The sequence below is a fragment of the Cryptomeria japonica genome, chromosome 7 (genome assembly GCF_030272615.1).
Source record: "Cryptomeria japonica chromosome 7, Sugi_1.0, whole genome shotgun sequence".
Classification (NCBI taxonomy): Eukaryota; Viridiplantae; Streptophyta; class Pinopsida; order Cupressales; family Cupressaceae; genus Cryptomeria; species Cryptomeria japonica.
In genome coordinates, this window is record NC_081411.1 from 386,175,518 (window position 1) to 386,200,703 (window position 25,186).

The 25,186-nt window shown below is 34.9% G+C and overlaps 2 protein-coding genes across 2 annotated transcripts; both read left to right on the top strand.

Moving 5' to 3' along the window:
* The first annotated feature begins 16,492 nt into the window (after positions 1 to 16,492).
* Positions 16,493 to 17,335, top strand: LOC131856786 (uncharacterized). Its single transcript, XM_059208709.1, has 2 exons — positions 16,493 to 16,951; positions 17,051 to 17,335. Exons 1-2 carry the CDS (start codon positions 16,493 to 16,495, stop codon positions 17,333 to 17,335), a joined length of 744 nt encoding a protein of 247 aa, XP_059064692.1.
* A 43-nt stretch (positions 17,336 to 17,378) lies between these two features.
* Positions 17,379 to 17,954, top strand: LOC131856787 (uncharacterized). The gene has a single exon (XM_059208710.1). It carries the CDS (start codon positions 17,379 to 17,381, stop codon positions 17,952 to 17,954), a length of 576 nt encoding a protein of 191 aa, XP_059064693.1.
* The last annotated feature ends 7,232 nt before the right edge of the window (positions 17,955 to 25,186 follow it).

Below are 25,186 nucleotides of genomic sequence, written 5' to 3' on the forward strand. Positions count from 1 at the left end.
ACTAATGATTTCTTTTTATGAAGTTTTGTTTGTCTTCACAAGGAATTAAGGTTTCATGTAGTCTTCATAAAATATAAAACATGAATGTCATCTCCAATGCTTGAATCTTGACTTTACTGTTTCTCCAAACTTTAAAGAAGATTGATTGCTTTCTCACTTGATTTAATTCAAATTATGAATGCTTGATTGATGAATTGAATTTGTGGATGTCAAAATGAGAGGGATAGACCTCCTTTTATACATGCTTGGTTGTAAATCAAATTTATTTTTTGACATGAACTAACAAGGGATCAGGATTCCCACTCATTTCAAATGACCATTAAGGGGCCCCAAAATGGCCCCTAATTGGGAGGATCGGAGCAAGGGTGCTTTGATCCCTAAGGACTAGGGCACCAGTGCTTTGGTCCTAACCAATCAGGGACTCAGAAAATTGGGGGAGAAAGAATGAGTGTTGAAAATTTTGAGTTTAGTGCATGGTGTGAGCAGAATTAAGGCTCTGATTGGGCCTTAGAAGATGAACACCAAGGTGAGGGCCCAAATGAGGACAAAATTGTAAGAGAGTACAATTCGGGTAACTACATTTAGCCCCCACTTTAGTGAGAGTATGAGACTAAGCATACTCTCTGTAAAATACAAAGGTTTGCATTGAAAAAGATTTCATCAAGTCATCAAAGAGGCAAGATACCCCGAGCCCCTAGTGGGCTTTAAGATCTTAGTGCTTCAACATCAAGATAAAAGGAAAATCATAAGAGAAAGAGAGAGAAAACAATGAATGCTAGCCTTGTAAGGTTTACTTACTATAAGTCATGAAAAAGAAAAATATTAAATTACAAAGCAAAAGGCTTGGTTTCCCAGGTAACTTGAGTATCGAGACATGTGATAGTGTGTGCATAAAGTGAAACATTGAGCATAGTGTATGCCCAAGCCATGTTAAAGTGATTGTATATGCCTTATCGAGAGAAATCTCTTTAAGGTAGCATGTGCCCAAAAACAAGAATGCTACTACAAGGATATGTCCCCAAGAAAGGACAAATCAAAGGATAATGGTCACAAAACACTAAACACACAAGGGTTCTACTAACTTTGGGTTCAACATGCACTTATGATAAATAATGTATATCCTTAAATATATTTGCATTGAGTTGACCTTATCCCTCAAAGAAAGTAGAATCACAATGGAAGAAAGACGCACATGTCTTTTGAGTCAACATGGAAGAGACCAAAAGAGATCTAAATGTTTTGCATCATACTCAAGTAGACAACACAAAGGAAAATAAATAGAAGAATTGAGATACAAATAGAAGAATGTTACAAACAAGCAAGAGATGAGAGAGAGAGAATCTATGACACGATTGAATCTAATCAAGCAAATCATCTGTCTCCCAATCTTGCTGAACTTTTTTTGGGAAGGTGGACAAGATGCAAGTGGAGGAACTTAGAGCACAGTAGATGGAGCTAATACAAGTTTCAAACAAGGACCATACTCTAATGATTAGTCACTTTGTCTATCACTAGGTGTCAGGATTAATGTTTTTGAAAATCATTTAGATAGATCATTCTCAACATCAACAAGCTCATAGTCATCATTTGAATCATCATAATCAACATTGTTAGCATGGACAACATCATTATTCATTTCATCATCAAGATTAATAAAAAATAGGTTTTTTAACATGAATAGAACATGATCCATCATCTTTCTTAAGCATTTTTAATCTTGGTGATTTAGGTTGAACTTCCTCCCTAAGCGAAGACTGGATGAATGAGATCAAGTTAATATTTGGTGTCTTCAGGGAGGAAATAGGTTGAGAAGCAAGTTCACAAGCCTTATCATGACGTCTTCATTGGTGTTCTCTCACATGATGGTTTCTTTTAATTTTAATTGAGGTTTGTGAAGGTTTAGGATCAATAAACATAGACTTCTTCTCTTCCTTCAAAGGAGGAGGAATAGGAGAAGGTCTACTAGGTTGAAAGATAGGATATGGTGGGAACTTCCCTTTGTAATATGTAGGAGGTGGGACTACAACATTTATAGGAGGAATAGAAGGTGTAGGAAGGATACCAGGTCCACAATGACGAGGATGAATAGGTCTAGGATCCCTAGGCTTACTCAGAGGTAAGATCATCTCATTCTTTTGCTTTTGATAAGATTGAAAAAGAGCATCACTTTTAGGCTTAAGAGGCTCAAATTGTTTAGGCTAAAAGTAATCAATATTGACATCTCCACATTTCACTGTGGCTTGATACATGCTATGATTAATTGTTATGATTTTATCATTATGAGGAAATTTAAAATATTTATGGATAGTAGAAGGGATCACCTTCATGGAAGAGAGCTACAAATGTCCCAACTTCAAAAGAAATTGATCGGATGTAGGAATGATAGAAAAATGACATCTAATCACTTAGTGCCAACTTCAATGAGGAGAGTAATAGAACCAATAGTAGGGAAAGAGAAACAATCATACACCTTAACCACTACATCAAATTTATCATATGTTACTTGATGCAATTGTAAAGTATAAATATATTATTTAGTTATCACATTCACCATACATGTTGGATCAATGAGCATCCCTCGTCAAAGTTTGTCTTTGATCTTCACAATGATATATAATGGGCCATCGGGTGCATTAATAGTCTCACTAGGATCAAAGGTAATGCATAGGTCCTTAGGAGGTATAGGTTTATCAACAAGATTCACCATATTATTAGACTCAAGGCCAAGGTCATTGGGAGAATATGCAAGAGGCTCAAACTCAACCACATTAGTAGAATGGGAAAGCAAAGGATTAGTAAAGATTTGAATATTTTGATTAGGAGGAGCTACTAATTTATTTCCTTTGTCATTCACACTAGCTACAAATATGGTATTGTTATTGATAAATTCTTGAATCCTACTCCTTAAGGTATAACACTTATTAATATCATTACCTAGTTGATGATGATATTGGCAAAAGGCTTTGGGATCATGGTAAGGTGGAAAAGGTTTGGAGGTATCGATTGGCTTGATGGGAGAAAGTTTCAACACATTTTAATTTATCAATTGTGTCAATATGATATGAAAAGACTCAAAAACAGGAGTAAATTCTTTTCTAAAGTATTTCCTGATGCATGGCTGGCACTTGAGTATTGATGTTGTCATTGAACTTGATGTATCCCTTGTTTGTTTTAAACTTTATAGAAGATTGTCGAGCACTTTCACTCTTATCAACTGGAGCTATTGAAGGAGACGATTCAAATTGACTCACTTGAAGCTAATAATTATGAAGCACTGAGACAACTACGTAAAGGAAGTAAACTAAAAAAAGAGAAGCTTATGCCTAATATATTTTTGTAAATTAGAAATAGAGATTATTTGAACATCTTGATCAGGCATAAGATAAGTAGTTTGAGAATACAAATGTTTATGTCTACCAATAAAATCAATCACTTTCTCTTTAACACCTTGCTTACAATGAATCAAATCAATCAAAGTAATTTTAGGACCAATATTATTATGAAATTATTGAATGAAAGCATTAGCTAGTTGTTGAAATGATGTAATATAATAAGGAGGCAAAGAACAACACCATTACAAGGCTTTATCCCTAAAGGTTTGAGTAAAACATTTAGCCACAAGTCTTGATCATGAAAAAAATCAATACACAATGTTTGAAATGTTTTCACATGAGTCAAAGGATCACTTTTTCCATTGAAAAATCTCTAGTTGAGGGACTTCTATATGTTTATGAGGGACATCATAAACAATGTCATCGGATAATGGGCTCGCCACATCAAATGTGGGCACATTAAACTTGGATTGGGTAATGGAAGCTAGTTGTTTTTCTAGGGATGAAATGGTTTGGGATAAGTTATTAATGTTGCTTCGGTGAATGGATTGAAAATGGACATACTAGATTGGGATGGAGGAGTAACATTGTTGTAAGTAGATTGAGGTTGAGAGTAAGGAGGTGGAACATTATGACATGTAGGTATGGGAGATGATTGAGTCACAAATGGAAGACTCATAGAAGGAGGAATAAAAGAGGCTTGATTAGCAAAGTTTCCCCCTTGGCTTACATTTGTAGGATTGGCATTTTGTGTGGAAGTATTCATGATGGAAGATGTAAATGTAGGTAGACTAGGCAAGGATGTAGGCATAGGAATAGAATGGTTGACTTGACTAGTAGCTTGAGTGTAATTAAGGACTTAGGCATGAATTTTCATAGGCATGATATTAGTGTAAAGAATATGAGAAAGGCCACACAATAAACCAACACTAAGTTTATCACTTTGAGCCATTCATTTTAATCCTTCAATCAATGGGATTGTCTCACTTTTCAGGTATTGTTGACTCATCCATTGTTGAAGATTTTCAAATTGTTTGTCAATCTTCTCCAATTGATCAATGAAAACCCTAATTAGTGATTCATCCACATCATGATAATTATGGAAATAATGGGGATAAATGACATCATTTGTTGGATTAGAGGAACCACCAATATTCTCATGAAATAAGTTATCTAAATTAGGCTCCATATCCTTCGTAATTAAACCTTAAGAATCTTCAATTCTACAACTTATTCCCATGGGAATATTGTAGGTAGGACTAATGGTAGTAAAACTCATGCACAAAGGAAGGAAGTTGGAATTTGATATTTGAAAATTGTGATTAAGCAATGCAAAATTTTATAAAAATGATCGATTAACCAATTTATTAAGAATTTTGATTTGTGAATTTGAAAGATAAATGCCTCTAAATCATAGCATAGCATATCACAAAGATCGGATCTAAAAATAAATTTGAAAAATTATGTAACCCACAAGTAAATTTTAGAATTATAAATTAGGGTTTATATGAATTCAACCACTAAATTTATGTAATTCAATTGAAAATGAGAACTATGCGTGCAAATTTGAATTTTAAATTGCATGAATAATTAGATTTGAAATAATTAATCCAAAATTAGGCAACCCACAAGTTCAATTTTAGAATTAAAAATTAGGGGTTTTTATGAATTTAACCTCTAAATTTTTGTAGTTCAATTAAAAATTAAACTTGCAAATATAAATTTGAATTTTAAATGCATGAACAATCAAATATGAGAACATAAATAAAAAATTATGGTGCAAGATGTCAGGTTCACTAAAATCTAAGATGGTGAAAAGCTAGGGTTTCACCGAATGATGAAGTAAAACCCTTGATTTTTGCTTAGGGACCATCACATTAAAGAGGGTTGAATCCAATAGATCTAGCCTCAACTCAGCAAGGATAGGGCTAATAATTTTTATTAGATTCACTATTTAAGATTTAATTCCCTCTTTTAAGTTGGGTTGTGATAATATTGAAATTAGGGTAAATGTGTGTAAATTGAAGAAATTATGCATAAGCAGTGAGCTATAATCGTCAAACAGGGCCATGAACTTGGATCTGAGCAATATGTGGAAGTTTGGATCTATTCCCAAAAGGTTGTCCTGAATTATCGGGACTAGAATTCTCGTCGCTCTATTCCTCCAAACTTTTCATTGTCTAAAGGGGAACCTATCCGTCTTAGTGAATTATGTCGATCTTGAAAGTTATAGCTCTGTACCTTATTTTGCACACAATAGAGAAGGGAAAATGGTTGGGAATAGGTGTTTGCCTTAGGTCAAACATCATTTTTGCAATTAACCATGAAATATAGATGAAATGTAAACTAAATGCTATAATGAAAATGATTTCCTTTTGAGGGGAATATTGAAAATGTCTAAAACACTAATGATATACCTTTTTATGAAGTTTTTTTTGTCTTCAAAAGGAATTAGAGTTTCATGTAGTCTTCATAAACCATAGAACATAAATGTAATCTCCAATGCTTAAAATTTGACTTTGCTTCTACTCCAATGCTTGAAAGAAGACTGATTGCTTGCTCACTTGATGTAATTTGAATTATGAATGCTTGATTGATGAATCAAATTCATGGATGTCAAAATAAGTGGGGTAGACCTCCTTTTATACATGCTTGGTTGAATATCAAATTAAATTTCTGACATGATCCAACATAGTATTAGGATTCTTGCTCATTTCAGATGACCATTAAGGAGCCCCAAAATGGGCCCTAATTGGAAGGACCAGAGCGAGGGTGCTCTGGTCCTTGAGGACCAGGGTGTCAATTCTCTAGTCTTGACCAATCAAGGACTTAGAAAATTGGTCCAGGAGCACCCAAAGACACAAATGAAGCCTAAAAGAGTCTAATATTACCCATGAGTCAAAATGATGTAAGGCATTGTCATGATAGGTTTCCTTCCCACTGGTACCGGTAGATTGTCTACCATTCACACAAGGGTAGAGTGTTTTCATTCTACCGGTACCAGAAGATACTAAACCGATGGATCCGGTCACACAAATTGTTGTGTGAGATGAGTACTTGGAAGGTGTGTTGTTTGACACCTTGAACAAACAAAAGAACTTGATTTGGACATACTAGTTGTGGGTGAGAGAAGGGAATCACCTAGTTGGTTACCTGGCTCTACATCACAAGAAGATGGTACATTCTCGGTGGAAGATGTTGCAAACATACTGGAGGACTTTCTAAGTCAAGGGCCACCCAAACTTGAAAGGATATTGGACACCAAGATTGTGAAGAAAACCAGGAATAAGGTCTACAAACAATACCTTGTCAAATGGCAAGGACTCCCTGAGGCAGATGCAGTATGGATGGATGAACACCAGATGAAGAAACATGGGACTACATTGCAGGAACTCATCTCAAGTGGACTTGAGATTCAACCACCAGAGGAGTATGTTGCAGGAGCACCCAAAGACACAAATGAAGCCTAAACGAGTCTTATATCACCCATGAGTCAAAATGATGTAAGGAATTGTCATGATAGGTTTCTATCCCACCGGTATCGGAAGATTGTATGCCATTCACACAAGGGTAGAGTGTTTTCATCCTACCAGCACCGAAAGATACTAAACTGGTATGGATCCGGTCACACAAATTGTTGTGTGAGTTGAGTGCTTGGAAGGTGTGTTATTTGACACCTTGAACAAATAAAAGAACTTGATTTGGACATAGTAGTTGTGGGTGAGAGAAGGTCATCACCTAGTTGGTTACCTAGCTTTGCATCAAAAATTGGGGGAGAAAGCATGGGTGTTGAAAATTTTGAGTTTAGTGCATTGTGTGAGAAGAATTAGGGCTCTGATCAAGCCTCAAGAGACAAACGCCAAGGTGAGGGACCAAATAAGGACAAAATTGTAAGGGAGTGCAGTCTAGGATGCTGCAATCCCTAACATCCTCAATATACACCACATTGAGTGGAACCTTCAATGAGGAACCTTCCTTATCTCTCTCTATTACCACAAATGGATACAGTTTGAATTGTATTTGAAACTTCAACGACATATTGATAACAATGGGTGTAGTCATATTGAATACACAAACTGAACTAATAACTTAGGTTTGCAAAGAAACCTTAAATCACACTATTGCTAGGGTATGCACTAGAAAACTCTTTCACTCTTAATAGCTCTCAAATTTTCAAGATCACAAATAATCAGAATAAATTCAAAAAGCCAATTTATCCATTACATTCACTTACTTAGGGTTTATTTGCCTTAAATGCATTTTATTGTTATACTTAAAAATTTTATTCTTTGTTTTGCCAAAAATCTCAAACACCTTCACAGATCACCACAAACATCTAGAAATATCCAAAAATGCCTTCACAACATCTGTCATGCTAAAAAAAATTTAATTCAAATTGCAAAGGGTTTCATAAGATCTTCAATCAGTTCTCCCCCCAAACAATGCTCTTTATCTAGTTTTTAGAGGAAGCATCTACACCACATGTAGGTATAAACCCATCCACAATATTTCCTTCTACATTTTCATCATATTTCTTCATCCATGTCTTCTTCATCTTCTCATTTTCTTTATTGACATCAATCTTCTTTACCGAACTAGGGCACCTCTTATTCTTTCCTTTACAAAACCTAGCAATTTGTCCCTATTTATTGTAGTTATAACATGTTGGACCTTGTTGTGGACCATTCCCATTCCTTTTGACATTAGAACTACACTTAATAACCTTGTGCACAAATTTTTTGTATGCATAAAAATATCCATTAAAAATTTGAAAATTTATACCATAGTTTGTATTCACATATCCATTCCACACCATCCTACTTTTGCACTCATTTGCTTTATGTCCAAACTTATTGCAAGTGTAACCATTAAATGATTGACATCTAGTTTGACTTCTATATTCACTAGGTCTATGTCCAAACTTATTGCATGAAAAATAGTTACCATTGAAAGATGATGAATACTTGGATAAGCAAGAGGATGATTTTTAAAATTCTTCTTGTTCCAAACTAGACTGAACCCTTTTTGATCTTCATTAGTCTTCTTCAATTCATCCTTGACCTTTTCCTTTATCTTCTCTATTGGGAGTCTAGGAACATTCACCTTTTTCAAAACCAAGTTCGCCCTTTTCTTTATTTTGCTTTTGAGCACTTAACATCATTTGTCTACTTTCCTTCTTCAAGTTACTTTTTTAGATAGCCAACATGTGCTTCTTATTTCTTACACTTTTCCCTACTTTTATCTATATCAACAAGAGAAAATCTTAATTCTCATTCCATATCTAGTACAACATCAATATCCCATTCATGTTGTTCCATAGCAATATCCAAATCTCTCTCAGATTCAAACATTGTGTTGAAATCTCAGATCTACTTCAGTTGTTAGACTGTTTCTTCAAGAACCTCACTTTGATACCTATTGTTGAACACACCCAGATGCTGGGGGGGGGTGAATTAGTATATATTAAAACTCAATCAATGTTAACCACTCATTGACAATTCATTCCAATTACCACATGTGTAGAAATAAAGAACATAAAAGACAAAGCAATCATACATGAATACCAAGATTTTTGCATGAAAAACCCAATGAGGGAAAAACCACAATGAGAAAAATCTTACTATTGGAGTTGAGGAAAAATCAACTCTACAACTCCCAAAGATTATCTGCATGCAAACCTGTCATAGAAGGAGAGAAGCAAAAAAACTATGGAGGCCAGATTTCAGAGACCCAAAAAAACCACAATGAGAAAAATCTTACTATTGGAGTTGAGGAAAAATCAACTCTACAACTCCCAAATATTACCTACATGCAAACCTGTCACAGAAGGAGAGAAGCAAAAAAACTATGGAGGCCAGATTTCAGAGATCCAGAAAAGAGGAGTCATATTTATGGTGCAAAAAGAATGCAATTCAATAGTTACAGTTGTTATGAAAATACAAAGAGAGAATCCTTATAAAAGTATACTCGAAACCTTAAAGGTGAAAACCCTAAATAATTATAAGATTCCTAAGTTTAGCTTAAGCATAAAGTATAATAGACTAATAGTTAAATAAATAAATATTAGCTAATAAAAGATAACTCTAACACCCCCCCTTAAGATGAACTTAGGGAGTAGCTAAAAAACAACTAAGGACTAAAAAAGCATGTAAAAAATGCATGAAAGCAACAATGGGTCCTGACAACTAGGCCTGATGAGGTACCCAAGTACAATAAAATATTTGTAAAGTGGAGAAAAAGGAGAAAACCTTGTGGGAACAAAACTCCTCTCCAAGAAGAGATGAAAGCTCAAGTGAAGGACTAAGAAGCCTCCTAACAAGAGTGTTCAAGAAGATAAGAACAAAAAAAGAGCAGGAAGAACACCACTGAAGCATGGAATAGCTGCAAACATTGTCAAAGAGTAACTACTAATCTGAAGAACCTCCATTGAAATAGAACATGACCAGGTAGAGAAGACTGTAATCTGCATGAGTGCCCTCAAATGACACTACTCAAATCAGATGGAAAACAAAGGAAACCAACTGAACTCGAAGATACAAATGGCATGAAACACCAAAGCCTGAAGAGCTGATCAATTGAACCAAGGAAGCATTAGAACAATAGGACAAACCTCCCCATAATGTTGAAATGGGAGAGGGATAGGTACACTGAAAAGAATGGCAACCAAGAATTGCATGACAAAGAACCAAGAACATCGAAGGTACAGAGAAAGTACATAGTGTCGTGGAAGGAACACTCACTTGAAACACATCATGAGGATAATGTCATGGAAGGAACACTCACGTGACAAAGGTAGATGACAAACAAAGGCAAACATCAACCCCCCATGACACTTTATAAGTAGTGCATGTACAATAAGACATAAGATGTGCAAGATCCCAAGTATACAATGCATAGTGGCACTTTATCTTAGTGTGTTTACATAAATAAAATGCTATGATGATAAGAAGAGACAAAAGACTGGAAATATAGAAAGAACAACCAAAGATGAGAAATCCTACTCAAAAAAAGAGATCCCAGGACCTAAAACATCTAAGATATTCACCAGAGTGCTGAAAAGAAAAAATTGAATAAAATGTACCTAGAGTATAATATAGAAATACAACTCATATGAATAGAAAGTTCACAGAACAAGCTTTCCAACGATATAAAGTTTTTGAAAAATAGAGTTCAGATGCTCAAGTTATGTCTCCCAGAGTGCAAAGGGGAACTTCTGGCTTTGACAACAAAAAACACCATCAAAAAAGAAAAATAAAAAAATCAAACCTCCAAATCTGGATAGAGTTTGGAAAGAGCTTTTTGACGATATAAGGTTTTTAAAAATTGACTTCGTTTTCCCAAGTTATGGCAAAAAAACCAATAGCTTGTCAAAAAACCCTTCAAGAAAAAAAGCCTCCCTTGCTAGTGGTAGGGAGGCGGTGTCTAGGTGACGGTCGGGTAGAGCAAGCGGCCAGCAGGTTCTGGGTAGCAGCGACAGGCGGGGTTCCAAGCAGCGGAGCATTGGCGGCAGGTGGCAAGTGGCTCCCAACAGACGGCAGCGGCAGGCGACTCTCGACAGTCAGCTCATGAGGGCAGCGGTTAAAAGACTGCCACGGTGATCGTGAAGCTGGGGGGGCCGATGGTGTAAACATCGTCGATTGTAAACTGCCAAGATAGCCTCGATGGGTTATAGACCACCGATGACTCAGTCATGACCGGTTTGGCCTAGGCAAGTCGTAAAACTGCCAAAATATATATATATTTTTTCGATCTACGTGCCACGAGGCCGTACGGCTTGGGGCCTAAATTATTTTTGCCTCTTGGACACCTGACACCAAAATATATCGAATTTTATATCAAAATTCATGGAATCGGCCTCCTAAATCCAACCGTGAGGTCCTTTTGGCACCAAAATGTACCAAAAAATCAGCTACCCCAAAAATAGAAAAAAGTAACTGCACAAACCCCCGAATACACAAATCTGAAGAACAAGGCCCAAAATATCTCATGAAGAGAACAAGGGAATGCAAATCTAGAGCTTTGATACCATATTAGAGTTGAGGAAAAATCAACTCTACAGCTCCCAAAGATCACCTGCATGCAAACCTCTCACAAAAGGAGAGAAGTAAAAAAGCTATGGAGGCTAGAATTCAGAGATCCATAAAAGAGGAGTCATATTGATTGTACAACAAGAATGCAATTCAATAATTACAATTGTTATGAAAATACAAAGAGAGAATCCTTATAAAAGGATACTCGAAACCCTAAAAGGTGAAAACCCTTACAAATTATAAGATTCCTAAGTTTAGCTTAAGCATAGAGTATAATAGACTAATAATTAAATAAAGAATTATTAGCTAATAAAAGATAACTCTAACACTTACTATATGAAAATAGGTTACAAATTTTTAAGCCAAAGGCCAAGGAAGCTCATTACTCTTGATATGGGCTTGCAAGACTGAGGTGCACAACCTCAAGCCGAGATACAAGTGGACTTGTAGAACCGAGATACACAATCCCAGGTTAAGATACAATAGACTTGCAAACACTAAAGATCACTTATTTAGGGCAAGATACAAAGGATATGAGAGTAAATCATTCATATGATTGAATTTTTGAGAATTGCATCCTCTAATATGTTTATTATAGTTCACTTTTATTATACATCTAAAACTACCTTCATTACTACTCAACTATACATGCAAACCTTCACATTGATCATACACCACTTCAAATTCAATTCTCATAACTCATCACATCCCCCAAAATAATTTCATCCTTTATATACCATTCATGATCAAAGAAACATCAATTAGGTAAGCATACTTAGATGTAATTTGTAGGATATAGATAGTTGGACAAAAAAAAATCTTCAAAGTAATGCAAAGCAAACCTTCCTAACCATCCTAGATTAATGCCTACAACTTTGTGCACTATCGCATGGACCAAAACATCACAGGTCGGCCCTAAAGGATAAAATTGTTAATGCTCATTGACAAAATTACTCCAATTATGATTTAAACCACCAAAAACACTTGTTGATGCACAAAATAGCATGACCTACGACCAACATAGCTATTGTAGACACCTACAAACAATTTGCAATATCAAGGCATTGGGTATGAACCACCTAGTGTTGTGGCTACTAAGTCTGAATGCAAATCTCCTCTAATGGTGCAAGCAACTCTTGATATCAATAGTCCTAAGAGTGGTTCCAATGAAGAATCTATTGAATATATCGCCAGCCCTCTTGAGAACTCATATGACCTCGCCATTTCATCTACTCATTCCATTTCCACTCTGCTCCTAGACTTGGATCAACAAGAATTACAAAAGCCCTTACCTATCGGGGATCAAAAATCAAGCTTTGAAAAGAAAAATCTAAAAGTCAAAAATAAAGAGAAGTCCTTTAGTCCAAATCAAAATCAAAGGTTATTGGACTCTACAAAAATCAAAGTCAAAGATAAAAATCCCATAAAGGAAAAAGAACAAGAGTTGAACTCCCATAATATCAAAATAATTGGGGGCAAAATTTCTAAACTTTCAATTCAAAAGGTATACTTGTTGATCCTAAGTCTCCATCATGCCATGCTACTTTCAGTTATTTTCATAATCATAAGCCTTCATCCTTCATCTGCTTGTTCCACACATCCATTCCTTTTTGGCGATACATCACATCAATGGACCTTTAATGGAACTTCCTTGAGGGATTTTGTTGTCAAGGATGCCCAAACTTCTTTAGGTGACATGCATACGGGTGAACATAGTTCACACATTAGTAATTCTACCTTAGTTCCTTCATCAAGGAAGACAATAAAAGGAGAAACACATCATTCGGTCAAGGAACGACACAACTATAACCACAAAGTGAAGCCTTGCACATTTGAGGTGGGTGACTTAGTTCTCAGAGAAAATCCTAAGAATCAACAAGATAGAGAGAAAAAGGGTAAGTTTGAACCAAATTGGTCTGGCCCTTATGTTATCACAACAGTATATGGATCACATGCATATCAGATCTTAACACCAGATGGAGAACCTTTAGAGGATCCTATCAACAACATGCACCTTCACAGGTTTTAGACATAGTTTTTCAGAGTATACCAATATAAAAATACAAAATAATAATAATAATAATAAAATGTCACTATGATAAAAACCTGGCAAATAGGCCTTGTGACACACAAAAAAATTGAAAAATAAAAAAAAGTAAAGAGAAATAAATTTGTCCAATGATGAAAACCACTTTGGTGGTGCCTTTGGCAAGTACCATGGTGAAAACTAGGTTACCAGCAACATGTGTAGAGACTTTACTCATCCCTTCTTCAGGATTCAATCTAATCCTTTCACTTTGAACACACTCATAACCTACCGCCTCATAATAAACTTATCCATTCCCATCGTGGCTTGTTATTGATCTACCTAAGATTTATCATCCATTCATAATAAATCCCCTTTCACCCTTTCCTTCCATAACAAATCAGGTCCAAACTTTAATTGGGGCAAAATCCTAAATCTAGTGATGGAAGTGGTACCTTGAGCATCACATGTTTTGAGGAGCATCATCTTTTTATTCCTCTTTTTTTCCCACAATCCACAATAAAAGATCATTTGCATCGTCAACCCATAATAAATTTTTGTTCTTCTCCGCTATAAAAGTATCAGTTTCATGGATTCAGTCAGTTTTAGGTGAGACACAATCAGCAGTGGGCTTTCAACAAATCAAATCTCTTAGCAGACTTTGGCACCAACATGGTTTTTCAGTATTATTTGTCTTCTATCAAGAAATGACATTATGACTAGATCAAACACTTTAGTTACATATGTGGCAAGAAACACAAATAAATTGAGGATTTCATTGGACATTGGTGTCAATTCTTGGTTTTCTTTTGATTTTATCTTTTATGGTGACATGTCTTTTAGCTTTTCCAAGATGTCTCCAACTAGAGATTCTATCTCTAGGATGCCTTTCACTAGAAAGGCAAGGATGAGGTATGTTCACCTATTTATGTTGGTTGTGGATTGCCTTTTAGTAATACTATGGCTTGTTCAAGGATATGAGGATATTGTGAGTCTAGTGTGATCTAGGGAATTCCTTGTCTATGAGTGTTTGATCTCCATGCAAATGGGTATAATGATTTTGTAGGTCGAACCTATACCTAGATGGTCATAAACTATTTGACATAAGAAAGCTCAATGATGATAATAGCACAAGAAGCTCTTTCACTTCCATATCTTCTACCTTCTACCCCCTTTTTTTATTTGTCCTCCATCGTCCCTTCCTAAGTCCATGTAGTCTGGTATCACATGACTGAGTATAACGACATGCCAAAAATATTTGCATCAATGTATGTTAGTATGTCTCATTAAATGCATATAGAAATCATAATAATATCACATTCTACACACACCACTTGTTAGTACATTATATAAGCATTATATTCATGCATACATTGGCATTAGAGCATGTACATTTTCATTATACATAACATTAACATAAAAAGTATAAAAAAATATAAGGCATTGCATCATCCACATAGATTTTATTGCATGAAAGATTGCATCTCATAATCATCATAATCATAGAATATAAGCATCATAAATCATCATAAGTATAATGCACGATAGATACATTCCATAAATCATCATCACATCATAAAGCATTTAGAAGCATCATATATATATATAATATAAGTGTCATGATACAATGATGTCAAAATATCATATGGCTACAAAATCACCCAGAGGTGTCTACATCATCATACAAAAACTGATACAAAACTAGATCCAAGAGAGCTATGATGAAGACCCTCCCTTAGAGCCGACAAGCCTTGAAGGAATCTGAGCTCCCAAAGGACTAGCCCCTAGATCATCTCATTTGCCTCCTCCTGTAGACCCATGGGATCATCTCTCTTCCTGAGTAGTCAACAGTCTTGTGTTTGTCCAAATCTCAAGCATATACACAATGTGTCTCAATCCCATCACCTTGATCGTGGCGTGGCACTCAATAGTCAAATTTGTTTGTAACCTTTGTGTCATTGGGAATCTCTCTCTAGACTCAATCTGGGGTAAATACTCCTGCATCCAATCAAATCAATCATGTCAATCCTAGTGGTACTCATGTTCATCACATAGTGCTACTTATCTTATCCTATCCTAGCCTAGTGGTACCTATGTCTATCACATGATGCTACTCATCAGAATCTATCCTAGTGTATATGTTTGTCACATTGCACTATAACCTATCTTGCTAGAGAACTCACCGGATTTTATCAATTTGATGGATTATCCTATACTCAACTCAACAAACCTACCCGTTTTAGGGAATTTGTTGAGCAAATCATCTTAGCATCTTATCCAATTGATAGCGCATGTTCATCATATAATTGTCAAGTTTGGCCTTTTAAGACATAGACACGATTTTGTTGAGTCCTCTTGAGTCAGTCTTTTTCCTGCATGACCTCGTCACCCTATCTTATCAGTTTTTTCTAGCCTTTCTTTCTTATCGAGAGATTGTCTGTGATCTTTTTCAAAAAAATCATCCAATCTTTCAAGAGGGCATATCATTCTCATCTTGGGGCAACTTTGTATCAGTTTATTTTATCTTCTTTGAGCCAACGTGACAAGTTGCTTTGTCTCAAAGAGGGGCAAAATGTAGACACCTAAAATTTTCCTAGCTTAATTAAATAAATATTTTATTTATTTAATTATTTTATCCTAAGTCTTCTATTAATTAAATAAGTTTTTATTTATTTAATTAATTCATTTAGCCTCTTCTAGCTCTTTCCTCATTTAAATAAATATTTTTATTTATTTAAATTATCTTTTCCTAAAACTACAACCTAAATAAATGAATTGTACAATTAAAAAAAATGACAAAAATTATGAATAATTAAAAGACAATAGATCTCTATTTTTCCCTAACTAAGACAAAAATGGAGAGCGAAAAAAAGTAGAGGGTTTCGCAAAACAGAGATCATGACGTGAAGGGGAGGTCAGAGGCAATATTCAACGAAGAGAGAAGAGAAATTCAAACCATCGATGTAAGTGAAGAAATAGAGGAAGACATTAATTTTTTAAAGGATTTAGCAATCATCTGTAGATTTATTGGCCCAAGAACAGATAGGAAATCAATAGAAAGATGGATCGAGGAAACTTGGAAGACGCCGCAGATAACAAAATTCATGCCGAAAGGATTCTTCATTGTGGTTTTTGCTTCAGAAGAAGAACGGCAAAAGATACTGGAAGGGGGATTATGGACCATGAATGATAAGCCGATGTATATCCAAAAATGGTATAGGAACTTCAATCCATTAAAAACAGAGCCCTATGAGAAGCCAATATGGATTCGATTGAATAATCTGCCAATGGAATACTGGTCGGAAGAAGCCTTAGAAAAGATAGGCAGATCAATGGGAACCCTAATGGAGATAGACGTAGAAATTGCGACTAGAAATTCGTATTTGTATGCAAGGATGAAATTAGCGGCAGTCAAGAGAATTCCACAATTGATAAAATTGAGAAGTCATGATATGGAATGGTTACAAGTGATCGAAATAGAGGAGGAGAAATATTTTTGCTCTATATGCGGAAGAAGAAACCATGATTCAGATAAGTGCAGAAATAACAAAAATGAGAAAAAGGTTTGGAGGGTAAAACAAGTAGCGGGAGATAAAAAGTCAGAAGAGCTACTTCAAATAACAGTTAGAGAATAAGTTAATGAAAATCTTGATAAGAAATAGAGTGGGGTGAGCCAGGAGGCGGAGGGAAATAACAAAAAGGATCTTGAAGAGAAGGCATGTAATTTAAAGTCAAATTGTCAAAGTGATATCGGGTTGGAGGAAGATGAAATTTCTGAGGAGGACAAAGATAAGGATGAATTAGAGATAACAGACATTAGGAATATAGGCCAGTCAATGGTTATGCCAGTAGAGAAAGGGATTAGAGGTAAAGGTTGGAAATCTAACAAAATGAAAAGAGAGGAGGAGGCGGCTGAGAAAGGATTTCTTAGTGCACAAAATTCTTGAATAGGAAGAGTACCAAGGGAGTTAACAGCTCCCTTGGGAAGCAATGAGGATCGTCACATGGAATGTCAGGGGCCTAGTGGCCTCTGACAAACGCGGAATGTTAAAACGACATTTGGTAAAGATTGCGATTGATATTGTATTGATTCAAGAAACCAAGTGTATTAGTGAGGATATCGATAAGTTAATTAGGTTTTGCAAAGAATGGAATGGTATCTTTTCACCAGCATTTGGAAGAGCGGGTGGATTGGGGATTCTATGGAATCCCTCCTTGGTAAATATTACAAAAAGTTTTGAAGAGAAGCAAGGGTTATCTTGCCAAGTTCAGCATAGACTCAGCAAGCTGGAATTAGAACTTTGGAATATTTATGGACCTACTAATTCGCAGGAGAAAGCAAAGCTATGGGAGGAAATCAGAAATTGTATAGCTAAGAATGGGAATAAGAAAATTATAATAGGTGGAGATTTTAATGTGATCTTGGAATTAGCAGATAAGCGGGGAGGCATCAGGAAAGTAACCAGGGATATATTAGATTTTAGGAATTTTATACAAAAAATTGAGGTGGTGGATTGTAAGCCGACTGATGGTTGGTTTACATGGAACAACAGGAGGCAAGGATAGGATAATATAGCAGAGAGATTAGACAGGTTTTTGAAAGGATCTTATTGGGAGGAAGCAAATATAGCAACTACAGTCAAAACATTGCCTTATAGTATTTCAGACCATTATCCTGTACAAATAGAAATTGGCAGCGAAATTCAGAGGGGTAGCGGTTATTTCAAATTTCAAAACATGTGGTGGCGTGATGGAACATTGATAAATAACTTGGGAAAATGGTGGAAACAATGCAACGATATCAAAGGTACGCCAAGCTTTCGATTTACAAAAAAACTGGCTTTCATAAAAAATCAATTAAAAATATGGAATAGGGAGGTTTTCAAAAACATATTTTCTGAGAAGGAAAGGGTTGAGTCCCAATTGGAAGCACTAAATCTTAAAATTTTAAAACACGGAATGAAGCAAGAAGATTTCCAACAAGAAAAGGTGCTGAAGGCTAATTTAGTAGAGATTTTAATCAAAGAAGAAATTTATTGGAAAGACAAAGCTAGAGAGTTATGGATCAAGGAAGGTGATAAAAATGCAAAATTCTTCCATTCATCGGTCAAAGAAAAAAAGGCCCAAAATACAATTTATGAAATCAAGAATGAAGATGGTAAGGCATACACAGATAGAAACAGCATTGGACAGGTCGCAGAAGCTTACTTTAAACATATTTTGAACGATAAGGAAAGGAGGGAGGATATAGGTTCTGAAAAGATGTTAGAAGCTTTGCCGTGGCTGATCTCTGATAGGGATAATCAGATGTTGTTGGAACCATTCTCCAAGGAGGAGGTTCGAAGGGCAGTATTTGGGCTTCATCCTGATAAAGCTCCAGGGCTAGACGGTATGACTGCAAGATTCTTTCAAAACTGCTAGGAATTCATTAAAACAGACTTATTGGAAGTGTTGGAGCAGGTTAGGAAGAATGGGAAATTTGTTAGAGAAATTAATAATACAGTTTTGGTAGTGATCCCTAAAAAAAAAAATCCCACTTCATTTGAGGAATACAGGCCAATAGCTTTATGTAATACGCTATATAAGATTATCACAAAGGCACTAGCAAATAGATTGAAAAGAGTATTACCAAATTTGATTTCTACAGAACAGAATGATTTTACTCCAGGGAGAGAAATTATCGATAGCATCATTCTTACAATTGAAACATTACATACAATCATTCAAGATAGAAGGAAAGCGATGGTGATTAAACTCGACATCTCTAAAGCCTATGACAAAGTTAGATGGGAATTTCTGATAGAGGTAATGCAAAAGATGGGGTTTTCTCAAAAGTGGATAGAAATCATAAAGGTATGTATAAGCACTCCTCATTTCTCAGTGGCAATTAATGGTTCTTTATTTGGTTTCTTCGAAAGTCAAAATGGATTGAGACAGGGAGACCCAATATCTCCTTTTCTGTTCGTTATCATGGCGGAAGCATTTAGTCGATATATAGCTAAACTTCGAGTGGAAGAAGTATGGAAGGGGATTAGAGTTCATTCAGAAATTCAATCAATTACACATTCACAGTTTGCAGACGATACCACACTGTTTGGGGAAGCATCTGTATGGGAGGCAAGGGTAATAAAGGAGGTTCTGAATTATTATGCCAATGTGTCTAGACAGTGAATTAACAATAAAAAAACTGAATTTTTTTTCTTTAATACAAAGAAGGCTGCACAGACAAAAATCGCAAAGTTGCTTGGATGGTCAATCGACACACTTCCAACGAAGTATTTAGGAGTTCCTTTGATTGGGGGGAGAGCAAAAGCTGAAGTATGGGAGGAGATGATCGCTAAGTGTAGACAAAAGACTGAGGCCTGGAGACATAAGTGGCTTGCTCTTCCGGGTAGAATTCTGTTAATTAAAGCAGTATTATCAGCCATGCCAATATATGCAATGTCAATTTTTAAATTATCCTCCAAGGCAATACAGACTCTTGAAAGCTTTTTCAAAAGATTTCTTTGGGAGGGAGTGAAGCAGGTTAAGAAAATACCATTGATTGGTTGGGAGACTGCTTGTAGTTCGAAAGTGGATGGAGGGGCTGGACTCAGAAATCTAGAAATGCAGAACCTGGCACTTGGAGCAAAGTTAATTTGGAAAATATATCACTCGCCTGAGAAACTATGGTGCAGAATTATACAAAAGAAATACTTAGATAATGATGATCCAGCTAGAGTATTAACTGCTATTGATAATAATGGAGGGTCTATAATTTGGAAATTTATGAAGGAATGAAGATTTATTATAACTGACCATATATCATGGAAGATTGGAGATGGGAAAAGAGCCAAGTTTTGGGAGGATTCCTGGGACAGACATGAAAGCATCAGTAAAATTTTTGGAGATAAGGAGTGGATCAATGAGGCCAAAAACATATATGGAGAATTTGTGGCAGATTATGTAAAAGAAGTTTCCCATGGAAATGGAATTTACGAATGGAAAGCTATACAGCTGAATAGTATTGATAATAGCGATTTAAGGAAATTAGTAGAAATCTTAAAATGCAGAAGGATTGTTATTAGGGACAAAAAAGATGAAATAATTTGGTGTGCGGCTAAGTCTGGTGAATATTCGGTTAAACTGGGATACCAAATACAAGAAGTCTTCAGAAAGAAGTGCGATTGGCCATCTATGTTATGTTGGAATAAACAAGTAGCCCCAAGGGCAGGAACATTTTTATGGACTACTCTTCACGAAAGAATATTAACAGGTAAATGATTGAAGATGTATGGGATACAAGGACCTAACATATGCATACTATGCAAGCAAGAAGAGGAATCAACCAACCATTTATTATTAGATTGCCCCTTTGCCAGACAGTGCTGGAATTGGTTAAGTAACAGTCTAGGCTGGGTGAGTGCCAGTGAGATCAATTTAAAAAAATGGATTACAAGTTGGCCTATTTTGTATCAAAAGTCTCTATGGGGTTCGTTGTGGATTATTGGGCCCTCAATGGTAATTTGGCAGATTTGGAAAGAAAGGAATAGAAGAATCTTTGAGGGAAAGGAAAATACAGCGGAAAAAATTATTGAAAAAATAAAAATCAGTATATGCGAGGTGGCAAATGCAAAGGCTTACAATAGAAAAATTGAATATATAAATGATTGGGATAAAAAAATACAGATGGAATGGAAATTGTTAATCCCACCTAATATAAATGTGATATCAAAGCAGGGAAAAAGGGCGAATGCGTTTTGGGAAACTCCAAAGAGGGGATGGTACAAGCTCAATTTTGATGGGGCAGTGAAAGGTAATCCCGGATGGGCAGACTATGGAAGCATATTAAGAAATGAAGACGGAATCATTTTGGGAAGTATAGCAGGAAATATGGGTGTAGCTACCAATAATGAGGCAGAAGCTTTGGCTATGGTTAGGGGTATCAAATTTTGTGTTGACCAAGGATATAGCAAGGTGGAAATTGAAGGTGATTCACAGATAGTTATTAATGCAGTCATAAAACAAACAACACCAAATTGTAAGTTACAACAATATTTGGATGACATAAAACAAAATTTAAATCGAATACAACAGTACAAGATAACTCATGTATATCGTGAAGCAAACAGAGCTGCGGATCAGCTGGCAAATGAAGGGATCATTGTGGGAAAAGGGGTAGAGGTAATCAAATTGGATGGATGGAATGGAGAAATTAACGAGATTGTGAAAGATGATTATGATACTTTTAGAAAAAAGAGAAAGAAAAGAATTGAATAGGAGATTGTGAATGGTATAATTGGCTTTCTACTGCAGCTGCGGTTCAGGTGGTTGAAATTGGAGAGAATATAGCCACTATAGTTAATTATTTAGGGATATAGGAGTAGTAAAGCAGATGTTTAAGGTAGGGCTGGCATTAGTTGGTCCATTTTACACTATCATATGTAATGAGGAATGTAATGTACGGGAGTTATCCCCCTTGGATAACACTTATTAATAAAAAAAAATAAAAAATTATCTTTTCCTAAATTAAATAAATATTTTATTTATTTAATTGGTCCCACTTCCTCTATTGATTAAATAAATCTTTATTTATTTATTTAATTAATTAGCTTTTTCTCTACACAACACATGTCGTTTATCTCTTAATTTTTATTTACCTACCCTCTTCATATTTTATTATTTCTTTTATCTACCCTTTAATCCTAGCCGACCATTTATTTCTTTTCACCTCTTAATCCTATCCCTCCATTTTTTAAACTGTCTTCTATATAAGAGGATTCTTTTATCCTTCTAACCCTTACTAATTCTTCTAATCAATCAACTAACTAATGTGTCTATCAAGCCTTCTTGCGATCAAGTGACTTTACAACCACAAGTTGTTCTTTGTTGAGCTCTTGTGCACATACAAAATCCGAGAGCAAATATATCAAACAAGATCAATGGAGATAGGAGACAATGGAGATCAAACCCTACTTGGCATGTGAATTGTATTATTACTTCAAATTGTTAATTTGCATGTTCTTAGGTATCTTCATTAGTGTATGGTGAATGTTTTATTGTAGGACTAGGATTGTTTGTGGTTGGATCTTTGTGGTTTTGCAATAGTTTGTCATCATCATTTTTCACCCCACACAACTACATCATTGAACTACACCACCAAACCACTAAAGGTGAAGGAATGCAACACATTCTTTCAAACTATCACTATACAAGACAATATTTGGACCATCACAACTTTACGTATAGATTAATTGAGAAAATAAAAACTAAGATCTATCAAGCATTTTCATCCATCAACATCATAGTACAACCTCAAGAAATTATGAAGAAATTATCCACAATGCAAACCAAAAATTTGAACTTAATCTATCAGACTGTTCACTGAAACAATTGCATTTAGGCAACACTAACTACTAATCACTGAAATCATCTCCAAAGCTCCAGAAAAACCATAATGTAACTAGATATACCGTATAAAGAAACCACAACCAATATCCATACATTTTCATAAACTCAAAATTAATCATCTATTACTACACTACTTTAGACCACTACTAAACATACATTTGGACCAAAGATATCGACAAGTTTGACATCATTTGGACCAAATTTTGACATAAATAAAAGGATATAGATAAATGAGGAAAATGTGAAATAAAAATAAATTAGAAAGAAACAAATGAAAGAGGAGAATTTCCTAGGAAAAATAGACAGAGGGATAATAAACAAAAAGAAGAATGTAATACAGAAAGAAGTCAAAGAAAATAAGAAAGAGGAATAGGAGAAGTTACAGAAAGATAGAGAGGATTGATAAATTAAGGGAAATTATGGTATAAAGACCAATAAATTCCATTGATAAAGGCAAAGTATTATCTTTAGTTCCACTTATATAAGGGATGTCACCTAAGAAGAATACACTAGAACACATCAAAGTGGTTTTAGGAAAATACAAACCAAAAATAAGGAACACATGTTTGGTGGAAAATTTTAGACAACTACATAAATAAACTTTTTCTAGCCATAATAACCTAATACCAATACAAAATCATAATTGAAAAGATATTTTGTAGAAGAGTGGATAGTGTTATTAGATGTTCTAGTGTATTTAGTTAGAGAAAGGGATTCACAAGATGTTGTAACAAATTTAGGTTGCATAAACTTGTTGTACACTATACTATTGAGTCTCATATAATGTTTTTATCAAGTCAAGGAATTATACAACAAATAAGAGGTCAAGAAAGTTCATTAGTAAAGGATTGTGAATATTAGGTTATAAAATATTTTCTCGATTCATAGGACTCTTGGGGAAGAATTATGGATAACTTGGGGACCTTCAAAAAAAACTTGTTAATATTCTACCCTATTCCTCTCCTTCTCCTTCTATTGGAACATGTATACCAAAGCATAAAAAGTCCAAATTTTAGATGTACCTAGGGCATGTTTTACCAAAGTCATAGAGACATATGATACATACGATTATATTAAGGAAAATAATAACATAGATTGCTATTTTTTTTAAACCAATAAGGTAGGATGATATATCCAATGTAGACTGGTATAGATATAATCAATAATGTGGATGATATTCAAAACATAGTGAATTAAAAAATGTACTAGAATGATAGAGAAAATCATGTGTATAAACATCTATCAATAAATCTTAAAAACTTGCAACAATGGAGAGATATAATAAAAAATACTTAATTGAAAAATAAATAAAATATAGTATGATAAAATATAATAAAATTATGTTTTTATAAGAAAAATGATAAATTTTTTAAGACATATTAAGATCATGTTGTGTCTAAATCTTATGAAATTAGATGAAAGTATCAAAAATTCAATAGGACCTCAATTCTAATAGTTAGATAAAATACCTTTTTACACTCCAACATCCTCCCTTATGTGAAAATTAAGGATCGACAACAAAAAAAATGGATGAAAAGGAAAGATGGACTTGACAACTAGGATTAATGAGGTACCCTTGTACAAAAGGGTAATCATACAGATCTGTGTCGCACTTTAGGCTAACAATACCTACTCCGGCCAAAACCCTTCCGGTCGGATTGACTTGGCGGCCACGTAGCGCTTGCTTGGCAATGGATTTCCAACCGGAAATGTTCTGACCGGAACGCTTCTGGCCGGAACGGTTCTGTCCTTTCAATACATTACACTGTAGAAAATAATAAATATTTTGAATAGTTCCGGCCGGAACTGTCTATGTGGAATGCCAAGTGGCATCCACATCAACAAAAATGATGATTTTCTGAAACTTGTCACTTCTGCAATAAAATTCAATAGATAAATTAAAATTATTAAAAAAAATAAAAATACCCTTTTGTAGAGATCGAAGTCACGACTCTACTCCTATAATTTTTATAATGTTTTTATTACATTTAATATAAAAAAAATTTAAAAATACTACGACTAGGTATTCTTTTGTTCTCAAACAAGCTAGTTTGAAAAAAGAAAAATATCGAAGCACTTCAGAAAAAATTGAAAAAAATATGGTTCAATAGAAGAGAGAGTCTTCTCCAAAAGGGTATTTTTAATTTTTTGATTATCATAAATTGAATAGACAAATTATGGTGGGAGACAAAAACTATGAAATTTCGGCATATTCAACTTCCAAATGCTATAAATAAAAAAATATACATCAATTTTCTTTGTCATGCACTATATATATATATATGTGTGTGTGTGTGTGTGTGTGTGTGTGTGTGTGTGATCTATATTGGATATCAAAATCAGAAAAAAAAAAAGTTGATTTATATTTTTTGTTTGTGGTGGGAACTAAACCCCTTGATTTTCAACAT

Coding starts and splice junctions, on each gene's coding strand:
- LOC131856786 (XM_059208709.1), top strand. CDS start 16,493: ATGCCGAAAGGATTCTTCATTGTGGTTTTTGCTTCAGAAGAAGAACGG. Junction 16,952..17,050: donor ATAACAAAAATGAGAAAAAG/GTTTGGAGGGTA, acceptor GATAAGAAATAG/AGTGGGGTGAGCCAGGAGGC.
- LOC131856787 (XM_059208710.1), top strand. CDS start 17,379: ATGAGGATCGTCACATGGAATGTCAGGGGCCTAGTGGCCTCTGACAAA.